The sequence below is a fragment of the Melanerpes formicivorus genome, unplaced genomic scaffold, assembly GCF_026170545.1.
Source record: "Melanerpes formicivorus ecotype bairdi unplaced genomic scaffold, bMelFor1.0.p_v2 SCAF_285, whole genome shotgun sequence".
Lineage (NCBI taxonomy): Eukaryota > Metazoa > Chordata > Aves > Piciformes > Picidae > Melanerpes > Melanerpes formicivorus.
Genome location: NW_027142637.1, coordinates 225,318 through 243,353, shown reverse-complemented (window position 1 = coordinate 243,353; position 18,036 = coordinate 225,318). Strand labels below are relative to the sequence as shown.

The window sequence follows — 18,036 nt, the reverse complement described above, 5'->3', positions numbered from 1 at the left end:
CGCAGTTGATACAGGAAAGGTTTTAACCATGAGAAAAAGGCACCTGCTGCTTTAACAGTCTTATTAATCTGCAGAGAGAAGCAGCCAAACATGGATATTTCTAGCCTCACAAAACTGGCTTACAATTCTCACTGGCTTGAACTTTGCCTTTTCCCATCTTGTGCACTGCACTTTTTGCTCATGATTGCCATTTCCACTGCGCTGTTATAGCATGTAAGCAAAGACACCATCCAAAAAGACTCTCCTGATGGTTTGCAAGAAGATGACACCATGTTTCTGTTAAGCCTACTCAGACTGAAATGAAAATTCTATAATAATTAACAGGAAAGAAACAGAGTGTCAGAGAAGTCAGTTGGGTGTGCTACAAATCCCCTTTTAATTTGCAGACAGAAGCCCTTAATGGTACGCTCATTGAAAGTTCCTGATGTCAACTGTTCTTTGCTTTCTCCTTCAGAACTATCTGCATTACAATGAATGACTGCATTTAGCAAGATATTTAGGGCAAGCATTCCTCTCTAGCTAGTGCCATGGACTAGTGAGAGACCATGTCTGTGAGCATTATATGAGCAAAGAAGGAACAGGCTTAATTTGTTTACTTACTATATGGAGCAGTTCACTTCAATATGCTAACCACAAACTCCAGCTCTATCACCAGATGCACACACAAGTTTGAATAATGTTACTGTGAGCATTGCTTGCACAGATGACATTTTGCAGCAGAAGCAACTCCTCGCTCAAGAGGATGATTTCAGTGTTTGCTATACTGCAGAGTAAAGACAAAATCTTTGAGTGCAAGGGGTATGCTTTTATAAATGTCTAATGGAACCTGAAAATACTAGAAAACCAAACCAAAATAGCAGTCCTTGATAGTGTATTGAAGTTCCTTTTTTCCTTTCTGGATAACTTCCCTATTGCATGATATTTTCTTCCTAGCTAACCTAGTTTTGGGCCCAATCCTGTTCAATATCTTTATTGATGGTCTGGACGAGGGGATTGAGTGCATCATCAGTAGATTTGCAGATGACACCAAGCTGGGGGCAGGAGTTGATCTGTTGGAGGGTAGGAGGGCTCTGCAGAGGGACCTTGCCAGGCTGGGCAGATGGGCAGGGTCCAACATGATGGCAGTCAAGTCCAAGTGCCAGGTGCTGCACTTTGGCCACAACAACCCCATGCAGTGCTACAGGCTGGGGTCAGAGTGGTTGGAGAGCTGCCAAACAGAAAGAGACCTGAGGGTACTGATTGACAGCTGGCTGAATATGAGTCAGCAGTGTGCCTAGGTGGCCAAGAGGGCCAATGGCATCCTGCCCTGGATCAGGAATAGTGTGGCCAGCAGGAGCAGGGAAGTCATTGTGCCACTGTACTCTGCATTGGTTAGACCACACCTTGAGCCCTGTGTCCAGTTCTGGGCCCCTCAGTTTAGGAAGGATGGTGACTTACTGCAACATGTCCAGAGAAGGGCAACAAAGCTGGGGAGGGGTTTGGAGCACAATCCCTATGAGGAGAGGCTGAGGGAGCTGGGGTTGCTTAGCCTGGAGAAGAGGAGGCTCAGGGCAGACCTTATTGCTGTCTACAACTACCTGAAGGGAGGTTGTGGACAGGTGGGGGTTGGTCTCTTCTCCCAGGCAACCAGCACCAGAACAAGAGGACACAGTCTCAAGCTGCACCAGGGGAGGTTTAGGCTGGAGGTGAGGAGAAAGTTCTTCACTGAGAGAGTGATTTGCCATTGGAATGGGCTGCCCAGTGGGGGCGTGGGGGGGGTGGCGGTGGTGTCACCATCACTGGAGCTATTTAGGAAGAGACTGGATGGGGCATTCAGTGCCATGGCTTAGTTGATGAGATGGTTTTGGATGCTAGGTTGGACTCGATGATCTTGAAGATCTTTCCCAACCTGGTTAATTCTATTCTATTCTATTCTATTCTATTCTATTCTATTCTATTCTATTCTATTCTATTCTATTCTATTCTATTCTATTCTATTCTATTCTATTCTATTCTATTCCATTCCATTCCATTCCATTCCATTCCATTCTATTTTTCCATTCCATTCCATTCCATTCCATTCCCTTCCATTCCATTCCATTCGGATGGTCCCCTGTTGCACAGCTGACAGGCGCAAATATCTCCTGCTCTGTCGCTATCCTGAGGCTCCCCATAGCTTCCCCGAGATGATTTGGCATCTCTGCCTACAGAACAGTCAGCTCTGTCACATCAGACCCACCCTAACAAGAGGCTGCCCTGTTTCTATGCTGTGTCCTCCTCGGAACTCTGACTATCGCTCAGATAAAAACGGCAGAGGTTACAAGCACATTCCCATTAGTGTACTTTCGCACACAAAGAATCACAGCCTTTGGCTTTCCGGAGGCTGTTGAGATGTTTGTTTCTAATTTGATTGCCCTCCTCTTAAATAACTTTGCAGCTGTACTTAACTCCATGCATCATAATTAGTTCCACTGATTTCAGCAGCATTACTCCCAGGTACGTGCAATTAAGTTATGCATCTAAATCACAGCAAGGCTTTCATTTGTTTTTGTCAGATTACAGCGCAACATTCCTAGCTGATAGAGACAAACATGCTTACATTACATTACACTTCTTACTTTGTCAAGGGCTGCCTTTTCCAATTCATCTTTTGCAACTGCTAGCTTTTGCTCCAGATCTGTTAGCTGTTGTGCCTGTGGGAATAAAGAAGAAAAAGCTGATGCAGCCTGCAATGATTTCCACCCCTCCCCCCGATAATTTCTCATGCAGTGCCTGGGAGAGAGGAAAGGATATAAATTTTACAACTAAAATATACGAATTGGGTCAGAATTGCTTGCAAAAAGACCAGGGCTCAAGGGATAGGTGTGTTTTTTTTCCTGAGAAAAAGTGTATTTTTATGTGGGAAAGGAGCTCAAATCTGCTCTGTTTATGTGAATGCAAATTCACTCTGATTTTAATGTCAGTAGCAACAGTAATCCCATGGTATAAAATATTTAGACTTATGCCATAATACTTCTCTGGAAAATTCAAAGTATTCAAAGACCCTGGAGGTCCTAGGTGGTGGAAGGTTGACCATGAGCCAGCAGTGTGCTCTTGCAGCCAAGAAGGCCAATGACATTCTGGGGTTGATTAGGAAGGGTGTGGCTAGTAGGTCAAGAGAGGTTCTCCTCCCCTTCTGCACTGGTGAGGCTGCATCTGGAGTTTTGTGTCCAGTTCTGGGCCCCACAGTTCAGGAATGACCTCAAGGAACTGCTTGAAAGAGCCCAGTGTAGAGCCACAAAAATAATTAGGGGAGTGAAACATCTTCCTTATGAGGAGAGACTGAGGGAACTGAGGGCTCTTTAGCTTGGAGAAGAGGAGACTGAGGGGTGATCTCATTCATGTTTATAAGAATGTAAAAGATGAGTACTGAGAGGATGGAACCAGGCTTTGCTCAGTGATGTCCAATGACAGCACAAGGGGCAATGGGTGGAAGCTGAAGCATAGGAAGTTCCATAGAAACAGGAGGAAACAATTTTTTTCACTGTGAGGGTGACAGAAAACTGGAACAGGCTTCTCAAGGGAGTTGTGGAGTCTCCCTTTCTGGAGATATTAAAAACCTTCCCAGATACATTCCTGTGTGATCTTGTACAGGTGATCCTGCTCTGGCAGGGGGATTGGACTGGATGATCATTTCAGGTCCCTTCCAGCCCCTGACATTCTGTGAGTCAGTGAAAGAGTTTTATTATTTCATTCATTTATCTGCTATCTGCTTGCAATTGGAAACATTGCTTTGTAGTTTTAAACACTGAGATATTAACAATAATACAGCATGGCATTAACACCCAAACATTCATGCATGTAGACACCTTGTGAAATGCTACTATCTGCTGGTGTACCTGTGGTTAACTCTAGATTTGTTTCTCGATCTACTTCTCTGGAGATACAAATGGAAAACTCACAGCAGTAGCAAGTTACAGTACTTCATAGTGAGAAAGTATTTTGAGACATTTGGGCTTGAAGCCAGGGTCAGGCAAGCAGCTTGTGCCCTGTGCAGGAGGACTGCTGCCTTGTCTGTCACATAAGGAGACTTGATAGGGTTCTTGGTTGCACGGTTTAGTTGACTGGGTGGTGTTGGATGATGGGTTGGACACGGTGATCTTGAAGGTCTCTTCCAACCTGGTTTATTCTATTCAGTTCTATAACACTATTTTCCTCCACAGTCCTTCAGAAGATCTGCCTTTTTACCATGTATACGAAATGTATTGAGTGCAGGTGTTCAGAAGATGCTTTTAAATGCACAGTAAATAAAGAAACTTGTCTTCTCTTCCCTAAGAGCTAGATACACTCAGACAGACTACTCACTTTAGGGAAATAACTTCTCTGCAAGGTCTGCTCATTTTAGGGAATCAGGAGCTCCCAGATCCCTGCAGTTCTCAGCTCTGCCATTAATAGCACAGTACCATGCAACCAAAAGGAATAAGCACAGGTTTCTTTTACTGTTGTAGTTACAAACTCACTAGTTGTTTTCTGTCTGTTCCATAACTGTCATAGAAAACATTCCCTTTTTCTTGCTACTACATGCTTACACAGGATGATGCTTTGACTCATCTTTCAGCTTATAAGCCTTTCCCTCGGTCCTGTGGTTTTTTTCTCTCTGATCTTTAGGCAGTTTGGGATTTTTCAATACTTGACATGACAAAGTTTTTAAACTTTTCAATCCTGCTGGGCACACTCAAAATCGGTATTATAGTTAAACCATTTGGAAGCTGTCACTCAAAGTCCCAATCAATTTCAATTTGATATTAATAGTAAACTGCTCCTCATGTTAGCAGGAGTTAGACTAGGTCTGTAAGTTGATTGAATAGCTGTAAGGTGCCAGTTATAAGCGGAGCTGCTGCTGCTAGATTTAAGTCACCTTGCTACTGACTGGCTTTGTCTCACACTAGCTCAGACAAGCTATTTAAGATTGCATTACAGTCTAATGCAACTCTGCATCCTCAAGGCGACATCCTCAGGGTCATGCAGAAACTTTTCAAATTGGATTTGTTCAGTTCATTAAAAACAAAAAAAAAGTTACAACAATTTTTCATGCTCAAAACTGTGGTGTGAAATAATGCACTGACAATAAATTAATAGACCTGAATTACTAAGTGCTGAAACGAGTCACATTTTGCAAATCCATGATTTCCAGGACTGCATGAAACCATTAAAACCCCAGAAGAGTAGAAGGAGGTTGGTTACAATAAGGATAAAAATCAATTATGTTAATACATAATCCAATATCCTAACTGGGAAATACATATGATGAAATCCCTCCTTAGAATCACAGAATGGTAAGGGTTTGAAGGGACCTCTGGAGATCTAGTTCAAGACCCCCGCTGATCCAGGTGCACAGGTGGGTTTTGAAAGTCTCCAGAGAAGGAGACTCCACAATTTCTCTGGCAGCCTGGTCCAGTGCTCTGACACCCCCAAGTAAAGGATTTTCTCCTTAAGCTCAAGAAAAACTTCCTGTGTTCTAGTTTGTGCCTTAGGCCCCTTGTGCTACCAGTGGGCACCAGTGAAAAGAGGCCAACCCTCCATGATCTCCATGACTAGTGCCTGTTTCTAAATCTCTTCCCCTGGTTTGGGCCTTATGATGATATAGAATAGAATAGAATAGAATAGAATAGAATAGAATAGAATAGAATAGAATAGAATAGAATAGAATAGAATAGAATAGAATAGAATAGAATAGAATAGAATAGAATAGAATAGAATAGAATAGAATAGAATAGAAGTAGAGTAGAATAGAATAGAATAGGAGTAGAGTAGAGTAGAGTAGAGTAGAGTAGAGTAGAGTAGAATAGAATAGAATAGAATAGAATAGAATAGAATAGAATAGAATAGAATAGAATAGAATAGAATAGAATAGAATAGAATAGAATAGTTCCTGGGGGAAAAAAAAATGAAATCAACCTGTGGATGGAAAAAAAAAGTAATAAAAGAATTAAACCCCAAGCAAATAAAATAAGGACAAATCACAGCATGCATTTTAAGTGGCCTATGTCATCCCAGGTTTGCAGTACGAGGCATGCAACAGAGAGACAGGAGACAGAGTTAAATACTTCCAGAAGGCAATTTGGGCCTCACATTGAGAAGAATTACTTTGTAAGTAATTCTGGCTTTAGTCACTTAGAAGATAACTACTTATCTTCATCTTTTATGTCATGAATAAAAGCATTACTCAATTAGCAGCCTCCAGTCAGGTGACCTGAACCATTCTCCTCCTTTAGCAGAGATTAATATCTCCTCTGTTAACTCGGAGTTGATGCCCTTCAGCAACATGTCCTCACACCTCCCTTTCTGGTTTTCCTCTTTTTGAAATGTGCTAGCTAGACAGGCTGTTCATTTGAATTGCATAAGCCATGGCCTTTTTTTTTTTTCCCCCTAAAAGCTTCAGTTTTGGTAAAGGTATTTCCAGCTTACAGCAGGAATTTTGTTCCAGGGATCTAAGAAGCATCCCATTGCTCAAGCTTCTAACAAAGATTTGTTTTAAGTGTTGGCAATCATAGAATCATTTCAGTTGGAAAAGGCAGTTGAGATCATTAAGTCCAATCATTACCTAAGTCTGCAGCAACTGACACTGCCATAGAGGATTGTAAATAAAAGCACAACCAAGAACCATCTGTAAAATGTTTCATAGTTCAGTTAGAAATATCAAAAACTTGTTACAGAAGCTATAGAATGGGGCAATATGTTTTGGTTACCAGTAGGAAATGAGAACATTGCTTTATGTGAGCATATAAATACAGACACTCATAAATTAAATACTTGCCACTGCTTTTGTCTATTTAAATACAAGCACATCAGACAACTTTTTAGGCTTTGAACCTTATCTTCCTTGCTCCAAAGGAACCAAAAAGAAAACCAAAATAGATGTTATTTCTGAAATTGCATGATGGTGCTTTGAGCTGTTTTCAGTGTGGTGAGAAGGAAAGGATTCCTTAGAAGCAGAGCAACAAAGACAAGTCTCATACTCCTAGATTACCTCAGCACTATATTAATTCTAGTATATTAATTAGTTAGCTATATTAAAATAAAACTTACCTTAAAAATCAAATCCTTTTTCCCATAACGAAGCTCTTTTAGCTGGGCTTGGATCTTTTTTGACTGAAAGTGAGGATAATAAAATCAGAGGGGTTTTAAATCTTTCCTTTTAAAATTAGTTGGGGGGGGCGGGGGGAGAGGGGAAATTAGCAAGTTCTGACAACACCAGAAACAGGATCAGGTTGGGAATGCAGAATAACCAAAGTCAATGCCAATGGCTTGTCCAGGGTAGAATGGCTAAACCAGGCAAAAATTTCATGGAAAATGTAAAATGGCACAAATTCTGAAACAAATGCCCAAGATCAGGTCAGTTCAACTCTTTCTTCTGTAACTATATTGGCTGTTGTTTCACCCACACAGCAGAAAGTGCCAATAGCAACCAGAAGAGCTATGGAATATGTTCCACACCAACTAAAGACCCATGAGGAAACCTTAACCAACTTATTGCTCTAGGATCTTTTTGAACCAGTTGCTCAAGGAACTGTGCTTAAGAAAATGTAGAGTCTCTCTGACATGCAAGGTATCCAAAATGTCTATGGAAGTGTGGTGGTTCAGGCTGGGTGCCTCCTGCTGCTACCACACAAGCCACATCTGCGGTGTCCTGAGGGTCCAGCCCAGTGGGTGGACACGGGAAGCTACGTATATCATCCCATAATGTCCTGCTCCCTATAACACCAGCAGCAAGGTTCTACACTTCCTCTTTCTTCCCTTGCTGTGCTCGTGGGAGATGCTCCCTGTCTGGTAATGGAGGAGAAGTTATCTCAAGGCCTTTTTAGACCTGGCTGTGCTTAATGCCAAGAGGAAAAGGGGGAAAGGCAGTCTCAGATCTGGCCTGCAGAGATTAGCCTAACAGTGGAAGCGGGGGGGGGGGGGGGGGGGGGGGGGGGGAAGAAAGAGTGCTGGGGGTTTTGGGTGTACCCTCAAGTGGGTAAAAAGGGGAGTGTTGGGATGCTTCTGGGTATGCTTAAGGATCTCCTTTTGTCACTGTGCTTGTGGTTCTCTGAAAAATATTCACTGCTTTTCCATTTAAACTTTCCACCACTTCTGCAATCCGTTTGTCTGAGTCTCATTTTCTTTCTGCCTTGGTGGGAGGCAAGGAAGGAGGGGCCTTTCAACCCACCACAAGAAGGATCTAAGAGTTGCAACTGAGGTATCACTCATTTGCTAAATCACAAACCTGTGATTGAATACAGAGTTGCATTAATGTACTTGGTGTGTAATGTAAGTAACCGAAAACCAGGTACATGACCTGCAAGTCTTTAATTCTAAAATTTCATTGTTTTGTGGCATTGTTTTTGCTCCTAAAGAGAGGACTTCCTGGTGGATAACAGCAGCATCAGACACAAGATGATACCAATCTCTAAACCACAGCATCTGGGAATATTGCCACTTTTTGTGTCCTGGGAAGCCTGAGGGTTGCATCCCCCTGCCTTCCTCCCTGCCTTCCTCTGTCCAGGGCTCGTAGTTTTCAGAGAAGAAAATCCAGCCATGTACGCTGTGTAGGATCATGAGCATGTTCCCATCTATGCAGCTGGGGAAGAAGGAATCACAGGGTTCATTAAAAGTGTTTGCATGAAGCTTCAGAGCAGACTGAAACAAGAGCATCCTGGTAGGCAATTCTATCCATGAAGGGTATTTGATCTAATAACTATAAAGATACTGACTTCACACAGCTGTTATGCTTGGTGAGTACTTAAAGAGCAGAAAATACACCATGTTTCTTTGGTTGACACCACCTGACTGGAAAAAAACACCACGAACAAAAGGATGCTCCTGTAAGCATTTATTCTTGTTCTAATGGCACTAACCCACTTAAAAGTCACAAATTTGCCAGGATGATTCATAAAGGCTGAGATTCTTAAAGTCGAAAATACACTCACAATCTGCTGCCTCGAGTGTTAGTTAGCTTAGGTTTAGCTTTCTGAAATTTTCTGACAGCCAGCCTTGTCCCACTACAATAAATTTAATCTTAGGCTTTGCCCTTAAAGGCATTTATGTTGCAAACACTAAAGAAGACACAGCCAGGGAAAAGATCTTCAAGTTAATTACCGAGCACTTAAGATGCTATGCAGCTAGGGAAAAACAAACTTGAAAACGAGGGGGAAACAGAAAGCTGCGTTGCACACCCTGCCAATTCTTTAAGCAGTAAACATGGGAAGAAACATATATTTCTTTGATCTGTATCCCAGAACTATTATTTCTGAGGATTTCTCGGAAAGAGTGACTGCGGGTCTTCAGTTAGCCTAAATAGCGAATAGAACTAGAAAACATGACTTTGACCTCAGAAGTTTTGACCTTTAAGTTAAAAGGTAGAGTCTTTGAATAAAGAAAACCTGTTCAACCATAATCATGGCAATTTTAGTCAGGAACAAAAAGTGTTACACTTCTTGTTTCTTCTTGGCAAAGTGTAATGACTTACACACAAATTAGTCATGGATTTTTTGCATCGATGAAGCCAAGTAAATGAGCAAACCAGAGTCACATATAGTAATATCCTCCTTCATGAGAAGCTGAATAACTAAAGGGAATGCTTACATGCTTGCAGTTATATGTCCATTTATATATTGCAAAAACAAATAGGGCTTTTGTATCATCAACTGTCTTTGCCAGATTACTCTTCAGCAGAGGGGAGGTTTCTTCCCCTCCTTTTCATAAAGTGTCACTTTTTTTTTCCTTGAGGTAATGAAACATTCTGAGAATCAATAATAACAAATCTCTCTTGTCTCCATAAGCTAATTTCCAAAATAAAAGTCATTTGGCAATCCCTGCCCTAGTCCAAGCATGGAGCTCAATGAAAGGAAATCCGTTTTATACATATTGTAGAGCTAAGTTTACTTTTTGTAAACATGTCTAGACTTTAGTTTGTTTAATATGAGTTCATGACTCACAACTCTTTAACACATTTGAGCTGCTTCTAGTGAAGTCACAGAAACAAACTGACATGAGAAGGCTTTGGGAGCACTCACCATACATGCATAGTATAGAGTAATCTAGACTAGAACATCAGCACAAAAGATGCTGATACAAGCTTATTTGGGGTATGCTAACAATAGAGAGGATCCTTACTTACCTCTTCTGCATGAATACCACAAAGCTTGTTTCCAGACAAGAGCTTGTTTTTGAGGCTTTTGTTCTGGAAGAAGAGAAGAAAAAAATACAGATTTATTATTTAGAATAGCTGGAATATTAAGGTATTTTTTCAAATCTTTGATCACACTGGTTTTGTTTTATAGGTGGATGGCATCCTCAAGTCACCAACAAAAGCACAGATAAGAATACAAGACAGAAGCATCATGGCACAATACCTTCTCTTAGAGGTCTATGAGGCTATGCCTTATGTTAAAACCTGCATCCACAGGCACAAGAGCTGCACATAGAAATCTTCCAAAACACTACAGTAATTTCCACTGAATATACTGAAGTGAAAAAAAGGAGAGAAAAAATGCCCTAATCCTTAGCAGAAACTGCGATGTGCACAGGCGGCCAAAAGGGACAGAGGCATCCTGGCCTGTGTCAGGAACAGTGTGGCCAGCAGGAGCAGGGAGGTCATTCTGCCCCTGTACACTGCACTGGTTAGGCCACACCTTGAGTCCTGTGTCCAGTTCTGGGCCCCTCAGTTTAGGAAAGATGTTGACTTGCTGGAACGTGTCCAGAGAAGCGCAACAAAGTTGGTGAGGGGTTTGGAACACAAGCCCTGTAAGGAAAGGCTGAGGAAGTTGGAGTTGGGGTTGCTTAGCCTGGAGAAGAGGAGGCTCAGGGGAGACATTATAGCTCTCTACAACACCCTGAAAGGAGATCGTAGAGAGGCGGGGGCTGGTCTCTTCTCCCAGGCAACCAGCACCAGAATGAGAGGGCACAGTCTCAAGATGCACCAGGGCAGGTTTAGGGTGGAGGTGAGGAGAAAGTTCTTCACAGAGAGAGTTGTTAGCCATTGGAATGTGCTGCCCAGGGAGGTGGTGGTGGAGTCACCATCCCTGGAGGTGTTCAAGAGGGGATTGGATGTGGCACTTGGTGCCATGGTTTAGTCATGAGGTCTGTGGTGACAGGTTGGAGTTGAGGATCTTTGAGGTCTCTTCCAACCTTGGTGATTCTGTGAAAAACAAATTCTTTTCCAGCTGTTTGACACAGGTGCCCACAGTTCTGGCATGCAATAGAAAGGGATTGGAATGTAACTTTGAATGAGACAACTCAGATTCTGCCTTGCAAAATACAGTTTGCAGTGGGCTGGATGTGTGAGGAGCGAGAACAACTGTTATTCTATAAATCTCACTCTTTGTTCTTTATTTGGAAAAATGACATTGTAGCTTGTCACAGAGCAACACCTCATCACACTAACCACTGTAGAAACACAAAACAAGACTACTGGCTCTGCACAATAGAAATTGGGTGTCAGATGGAAGATGAAGAGAGATAAACCAAAAATAAACCAAAGATATGATGCACATCTAGCACATCTATTGCTCACCAGGTGTATACCTAAAGAGTGATGCTCATTTAGTAGCTGTGATTGGTTTCACATAAAAGGTCAACATCACCTCTTGGGGTGATGGCCAAACAGATGTGCCAAAGGCACTGCTTCATTAGGCAGATGCTCTGAATTAATCCAGGAAGTCACTACTTTGTTTTGACTGACTAGCTTCACTATCCTTCAGTTCCCTGACAGTTTGGCAATGGGTGGCTTAGGATATAGACTGCCTACATTTCAGAACCAAGTTAAGGATGAGTTGTAATCCTTACATTTTAACTCATTTATCTTCCTTTTGCCCAGCACAAGCTACTATAAGGAATAGTTCTACTAATGCGTTAACTAATTGCAAGCAACTTCTACATGCACTATTTTGAGGAGGCCCTGCACTAACCCCCAGTGTGAAGATGCAAACGCTTACCACCTTTACAAGACACACATTGTGTTAGATGGTGGGCACAATTTTCACATTTTGTGCCAAAGTAACCTGGTAAAAAGAAATAGTTAGAAGAGTTTGTTCAAAACCAAAATATTTTGTTAGGAGGTGGACTCCATATTGGAGATTTAACTAGGTTTTAGAGGATTTAGCAATCCTGCCTCATTATCCAGTCTACTAGCAACACAGAACCCCAGGATTAGAAGAACGCAGGCAAAACAGTTATGATTTAATCTGTACTTAGAGCTGGCAAACAGAAAGGGACCTGGGGGTGCTGATTGACAGCCACCTAAACATGAGCCAGCAGTGTGGACAAGTGGCCAAGAAGGCCAATGGCATCCTGGCCTGCATTAGGGATAGTGTGGCCAGCAGGAGCATGGAAGTCATTGAGCCCCTGTACTCAGCACTGGTTAGGCCACATCTTGAGTCCTGGGTCCAGTTCTGGGCCCCTCAGTTTAAGAAGGTCATTGAGACACTTGAATGTGTCCAGAGAAGGGCAATGAGGCTGGGGAGAGGCCTCGAGTACAAGCCCTATGAGGAGAGGCTGAGGGAGCTGGGGTTGTTTAGCCTGGAGAAGAGGAGGCTCAGGGGAGACCTTATTGCTGTCTACAGCTACCTGAAGGGAGGTTGTAGCCAGGAGGGGGTTGGTCTCTTCTCCCAGGCAACCAGCACCACAACGAGAGGACACAGTCTCAAGCTGCACCAGGGGAAGTTTAGGCTGGAGGTGAGGAGAAAGTTCTCCACTGAGAGAGTTGTTAGCCATTGGAATGTGCTGCCCAGGGTGGTGGTGGAGACACCATCCCTGGAGGTGTTCAAGAGGGAATTGGATGTGGCACTTGGTGCCATGGTTTAGTCATGAGGTCTGTGGTGATGAGCTGGACTTGAGGATCTTTGAGGTCCTTCCAACCTTGGTGATTCTGTGTGAAATGAGTGTAAGCATTAAACGTTACAAATATCGAGGGCATAGTATATAGAAGCTTGTCAAAGGTGTATGATGACTTCTTCCTGCGGTGGTTTGAGCCTTAACTAGGTTCTAAGAGCTCAGATGGGGGGCAAGACTGGGAATCCCTCCCCTGCTCCCCCCTCCTCCCAATAGAGAGGGCAAAAAAAAGGAAGGAGCAAATCCACCGGGAAATAATTTTTGAGTCAGTTTGGAAGTACAGAGGGAAACAAAATTTTCTTTAAACAATATATATATACATATATATATATATATATATATCAACAACAGAAAGGGTTCACTAGGGGTAAGGAACAAGGATGGATGGGAAAAAAATATAAAATACAAAACCAGTCCTTTGCAAAGGTGTGGAAGTAGCAGGGAGGAGGATCAGGCCCAACCACGTGGCAGAGAAGCAGGGAGCCACCAGCAGTCCTCATCCAAGCCAAGGCAGGCCCAAGAGAGCTAATGGCTGCAGTATCCTCCCTTTTATAGTCTTGCTGGGCAGGGAGGGGGAGTGGAACAGACTAATTTAGTTTCCCAGGGGGAAAAAACCCTGCAGGGAGGGCAATGCTCTTACAAACTCTAGCCCCGACCCCTGCTTCCAGGATGGGCATTAACCCATCACACTTCTTTACAATTTAAGTGATTTTATATTACTTTGCAAATCACATGTCACCATCAAAATTAGCTTTGCATCCTGATCAACAGTGATCAGTTTCTACAGCAGAATGTGAAGCATACCAGTAAAAGCATGTGAAGTCAATTCTTACTGTCCTGGTAGCTACGCTCAAGAAATAGTGGTGAGTACAGTGTCTATTTTGTGTCCTCCAAAAAAGTGAGAACTGCCAATGACAGCTTGTCAGATTTGTTAACATAGTCTTCACAGAGCTTCCATACTGACAAGAAAAAAAGCTATCTGCCTCATTCCCAAACAGATTTGTCAGTCAGCTCCTGGACATTTCTTTTCCCCTTTCCTTTTACACTGACATAACTTTTGCATATTTTGTTGAGTTCTCATCCGATTTTCAGCATGTGAGACCAGGCTTAACAGAAGCTGAATTCATTATATGAACACTGGCAGCCACTCTACATTTCAGTTACCCAAAGATCTCCCACCAACATAAAAGCATCTAACAGAAGCTGCAGTGCCGTAGTTGCATTGCTAGTGTGCCTTTGGAACCTGCAAGAAAAATAACATCCCCTTTCCTTGTTGGCTAGAGGGGTATATATTCCTTTACAGTCCGACCTTAGGAAAATAATTCCTTCATGTATGTCATTTATTCTCCTGAATTCAAGACCAGCAGCCAGACAAAACATCCACAAAGTATCTGAAGAGATGCCCCCATGTTAGCACAACAGCAGCAATCGCAGTCATGACCAGTGTGGCAGTTCAGGCTGGGTGCCTCCTATTACTGCCACATAAGTTACACCTCTGGTGTCCTGAATGTCCAACCCAGTAGGTGGATATAGGAAACAGCCTATTTCATGCCCATAAATCCTGCACCCTATAAATCCATCTGCAAAGTCATTCTTTCCCTCTTTCTTCCCTTTCTGCTCTCGTGAGAGATGCTCCCTATTGGGTAATGGTGGAGGAGTATCTCAAGGCCTCTTGGGTTTGTCTAGGCATAATGCCAGGAGGAGAAGGGGGGTGGCAGTCTCAGACCTGTCCAGCCTGAGACTAGCCTAGCAGTGGGGGGAAGAAAGAGCCCTGGGTGTTTTGGGTACACCCTCAGGTGGGGAGGGAGAAGGGAAGTGTTGGAAGGCCTTAGGGTGTGCTGTAAGGGCTCTTTATGCTTTGGGATATCTTTGCCACTATGCTTTGCAATTTCTGTAAAACACTAATTGATTTCCATTTACACTTTCAATCACTTTCCAATCCACTTGTGTGAGTGTCATTCTTTTGTCCCTCTCGGGGCAACAGAGGATCTGTCCGGCCTCAAACTACCAGTGAGCACTTCACCACTCCAGAGAAGTGGGAGAGAAGGAAGAAAAAACAGCAGGCAGATATGACTACCTTAGCATTTTTCAAAACCTATAAGCATGATGCCAGCAGTCTCTTCTTTTCATATTGTTAAATAGTTTTATTATCTTTTAGCTCAAGACAATGCAAGTCCCCTTCCCTCTCTCTCCATACAATATCGATGCATAATGGCTGAAAGATGTGACAGGGTTTTTTAGTAATTATTTTCTTGGTTTAATTCCCATGTCCCTATTGGAAAACTTGGACAAAGACTTAAGAACAAAAGCACAAACAATGCACTTGAGAGCTCGGTCCAAGAGCTTTTACAGTTGCAGTTTTAATTCCTTTTCTGCACACTCATTTGATTAAACCAATTCATTATGTAACTGCATATTGTATTTGTCAGAATATTCCCTCCTCATTTAGCGTACACAATAAACACCTCATGAGTTTATAGGCATTAAATGTGACAAACTACCCCTGGGTCCAGTTTAAAAGGGTTTATTGTCATTGCAATTCTGAAGTTATAGGGATTAAAACTTATCTGTTGTATCATCTACACTACTATCAGAAAGGTAAAATTATGCCACCAATGCAAAAAGGCTTCAATTCACACATGTTATGCCTTGAAGTTAGGTTAGCTTGACCTCTAGGCACATATATGAATGCTTTAAGGCTCTTATGCTTGTTTCATGATTTGAAACACAGGTATTACCTCTTTGAAACAGCATCAATCTTAACCCAGGATGAACAAACTGTACAATGTAGACATCATCAGTACAGAACAATTTGGTTTGCCTGCTAGCCTTTGAAAGCAGGAGGACGCAAAATATGTTCAAGGAAAGAAAATCACTTTCTCTCTCAGAAAATTATTCCCAGCAATCAACTTCAATTCAGACATTTTATCTGAGGTCTGACAGCAGTTATTTGTTGTATACAAGATAAATTTGTCTCTCCTTTCACTTGATGAATAGAGCAAATCAAGCCATGTTGAGCCCCTGCTCAGAATCTGAACATTTCTCTCTTATGGGCATCCTATAAAAAACACCGCCCCCCTTCCCCCCCAAAAATAAAACCCAAAAGCCAAAAATACCCAAGGCAAAAAACCCAAAGAATATCCAAGAACAACAAAAAAAACCTGGACTCTGATCAGCTGGAGTGTCAGGGCCAATTGCCAAGATTAACTGCTTTCCATCTCCTGTTAAACCAAAGTGTTTCGCTGTACCCTTAGGAAGGAGATCAGGAGAAAGACACACCAGAATCAAACACCTGGTCTTATCTGATGTTATGATGTATTTATACCCACTTTGCTTGGGATATTGGCTTTGTATTTCATGATAATGAAAAATGGTTCATATAGCATGAAACAGTGCAACTGCTTTGATTCCAGCAGCTTAGCCCTTCCTCTCTCTCAGACAGCTAAATTGAGTTTTCTGCATTCTATATGAAGTTTTTCAGGTAAGAACTGAAGTTCCACCTTGCCTTTATGGTCAGTGAAGACACTGTGACTTCTTGTAAGAGGAGATTATACTAGTATTGTGGAGGATGTTAGAATCTCTTTTCCTCACTTTGTGTGCCCAGCAGCTGATGGACTCTGCTCACCAATGTATTTTAGTACTGATGATGCACATCTGATCTACATGCTTTGCAGATCTGTTTTTGTGAGGTCACACCTGGAGTACAGTATTCAGCTCTGGGGCCCTCAACATAAGGAGGACATAGATCTGTTGAAAGAAGTCCAGAGGAGGGCCACAAAGATCAGAGGGCTTGAGGTCCTCTCCTATGGAGACAGGCTGAGATAGGCAGAGTTGTCCAGCCTGCAGAACAGAAAGCTCTGAGGGGGCCTACAGGAAAGGTAGAGGTGGATTTTTCATAAGGGCATATAGTGATAGGAGAAGGGGCAATGACTTTAAAGCAAATGAGGGTGAATTTAGACTGGTTGTAAGGAAGGGATTCTTTACTGTGAGGGTGGTTAGGTACTGAAACAGGCTGTCAAAGAAGTGGTGGAGGTCCCATCCCCAGAAGTGCTCAAGGCCAAGGTGGATGGGACCTTGAGCAACCTCATGTAGTGGAAGGTGTCCCTGCCTTTGGCAGAGGGGTTGAAACTACAGGATCATTAAGGTCTCTTCCAACCCAAACCATTCTATGATTTTATTTTGAGCTGTGTACTGGAACAAGTGTTCTTTTATTCCCCAGGGTGTTTTTCACTTGGATTCTAAAGGATTGGGACCATTTATTTTCTTTATATCTAATTAAAGATAGCTCATGATGGGAAAATGATGCACGAAATTTATTGGATGGGTTTAATATTCAGTTGCAATTCTCCAGCCATTTCAACAGGACTTTGCTATGAGACAGCAAATGCCCTTTCTAATTCTCTCCATGTCAGATATTCTAATTAAAAACATAGCAGCGTATTAAATACTGAATCCCATTTTGCAGAATTTATATCAGAAATGGAGGGTAATTGGCTATGCCGCGCAGGATTATCTAGAGAAGAAACCTGACAATTCTTTGATCTTTCACTTTGGTAGAGGTGGCTGAGTGCCCTGGGGATGGTTTGTGGGATCAACAAAGCAGAACACCTCGTTAGGTAGATGTTAGCCTCAAGCTCCCTCTTTTCATTTGTTCAACACTTGTAAACAGAACGGTGAAAAGAAGCTGGCCCTGCTGCAAGCTGTGGGTTAGGCTTAAAAAGAATAAGCTCAGTGAGAGCTCTGTTAAAGCAAGGTGACAGAAATGAAAGGAGCATGCTGAATGGGACCAAACATGCAAAGGAAAACAATTTAAATGTAAACCACATTTTTTTTTTTAACTGTGAAAAAAAACCTGAACTCCTTTATCACTAGAAGAGTAGAGGGTTGTACTGGTTACATTCTGTTCTACAACTTCACTTTTTCTGCTGTACCAGCTGCAGGGCATGAAATGCTGCATTAAGCATATTTTAGACCCAAAATTGTCACAACATCTGCCTTAAAACATAAATGACAGAGTTATGAAAGAAGGGCAGGAAATGACTATGGAATACGTATATGCTGCTCTCTGTGGAGTCATATCACTCAGATTCACTTTAATATTAATAGGCTCTGTCTTCTGAATTCTCCCAGTAGCAGTGCACTGAGGATTTGCTGTTACAGAACTTTTTTGCCAATATATTTAATTTTCAAAAGAAGCTTTGCCAGGTA

General features: G+C 42.3%; 1 protein-coding gene across 1 annotated transcript in view; it reads right to left on the bottom strand.

Annotated features, from left to right (window-relative positions):
• LUZP2 (leucine zipper protein 2) overlaps nucleotides 1-18,036 on the bottom strand; it is a gene marked incomplete at its 3' end in the record, with an annotated part of 166,109 nt that overhangs the window by 34,822 nt on the left and 113,251 nt on the right. Inside the window, exons 6-8 of the mRNA XM_068170101.1 lie at nucleotides 10,118-10,180; nucleotides 7,048-7,110; nucleotides 2,598-2,672 (exon numbers count right to left, since the gene is read on the bottom strand). Coding sequence (XP_068026202.1) covers nucleotides 2,598-2,672; nucleotides 7,048-7,110; nucleotides 10,118-10,180 — 201 coding nt within the window. The remainder of the gene's footprint in view (nucleotides 1-2,597; nucleotides 2,673-7,047; nucleotides 7,111-10,117; nucleotides 10,181-18,036) is intronic.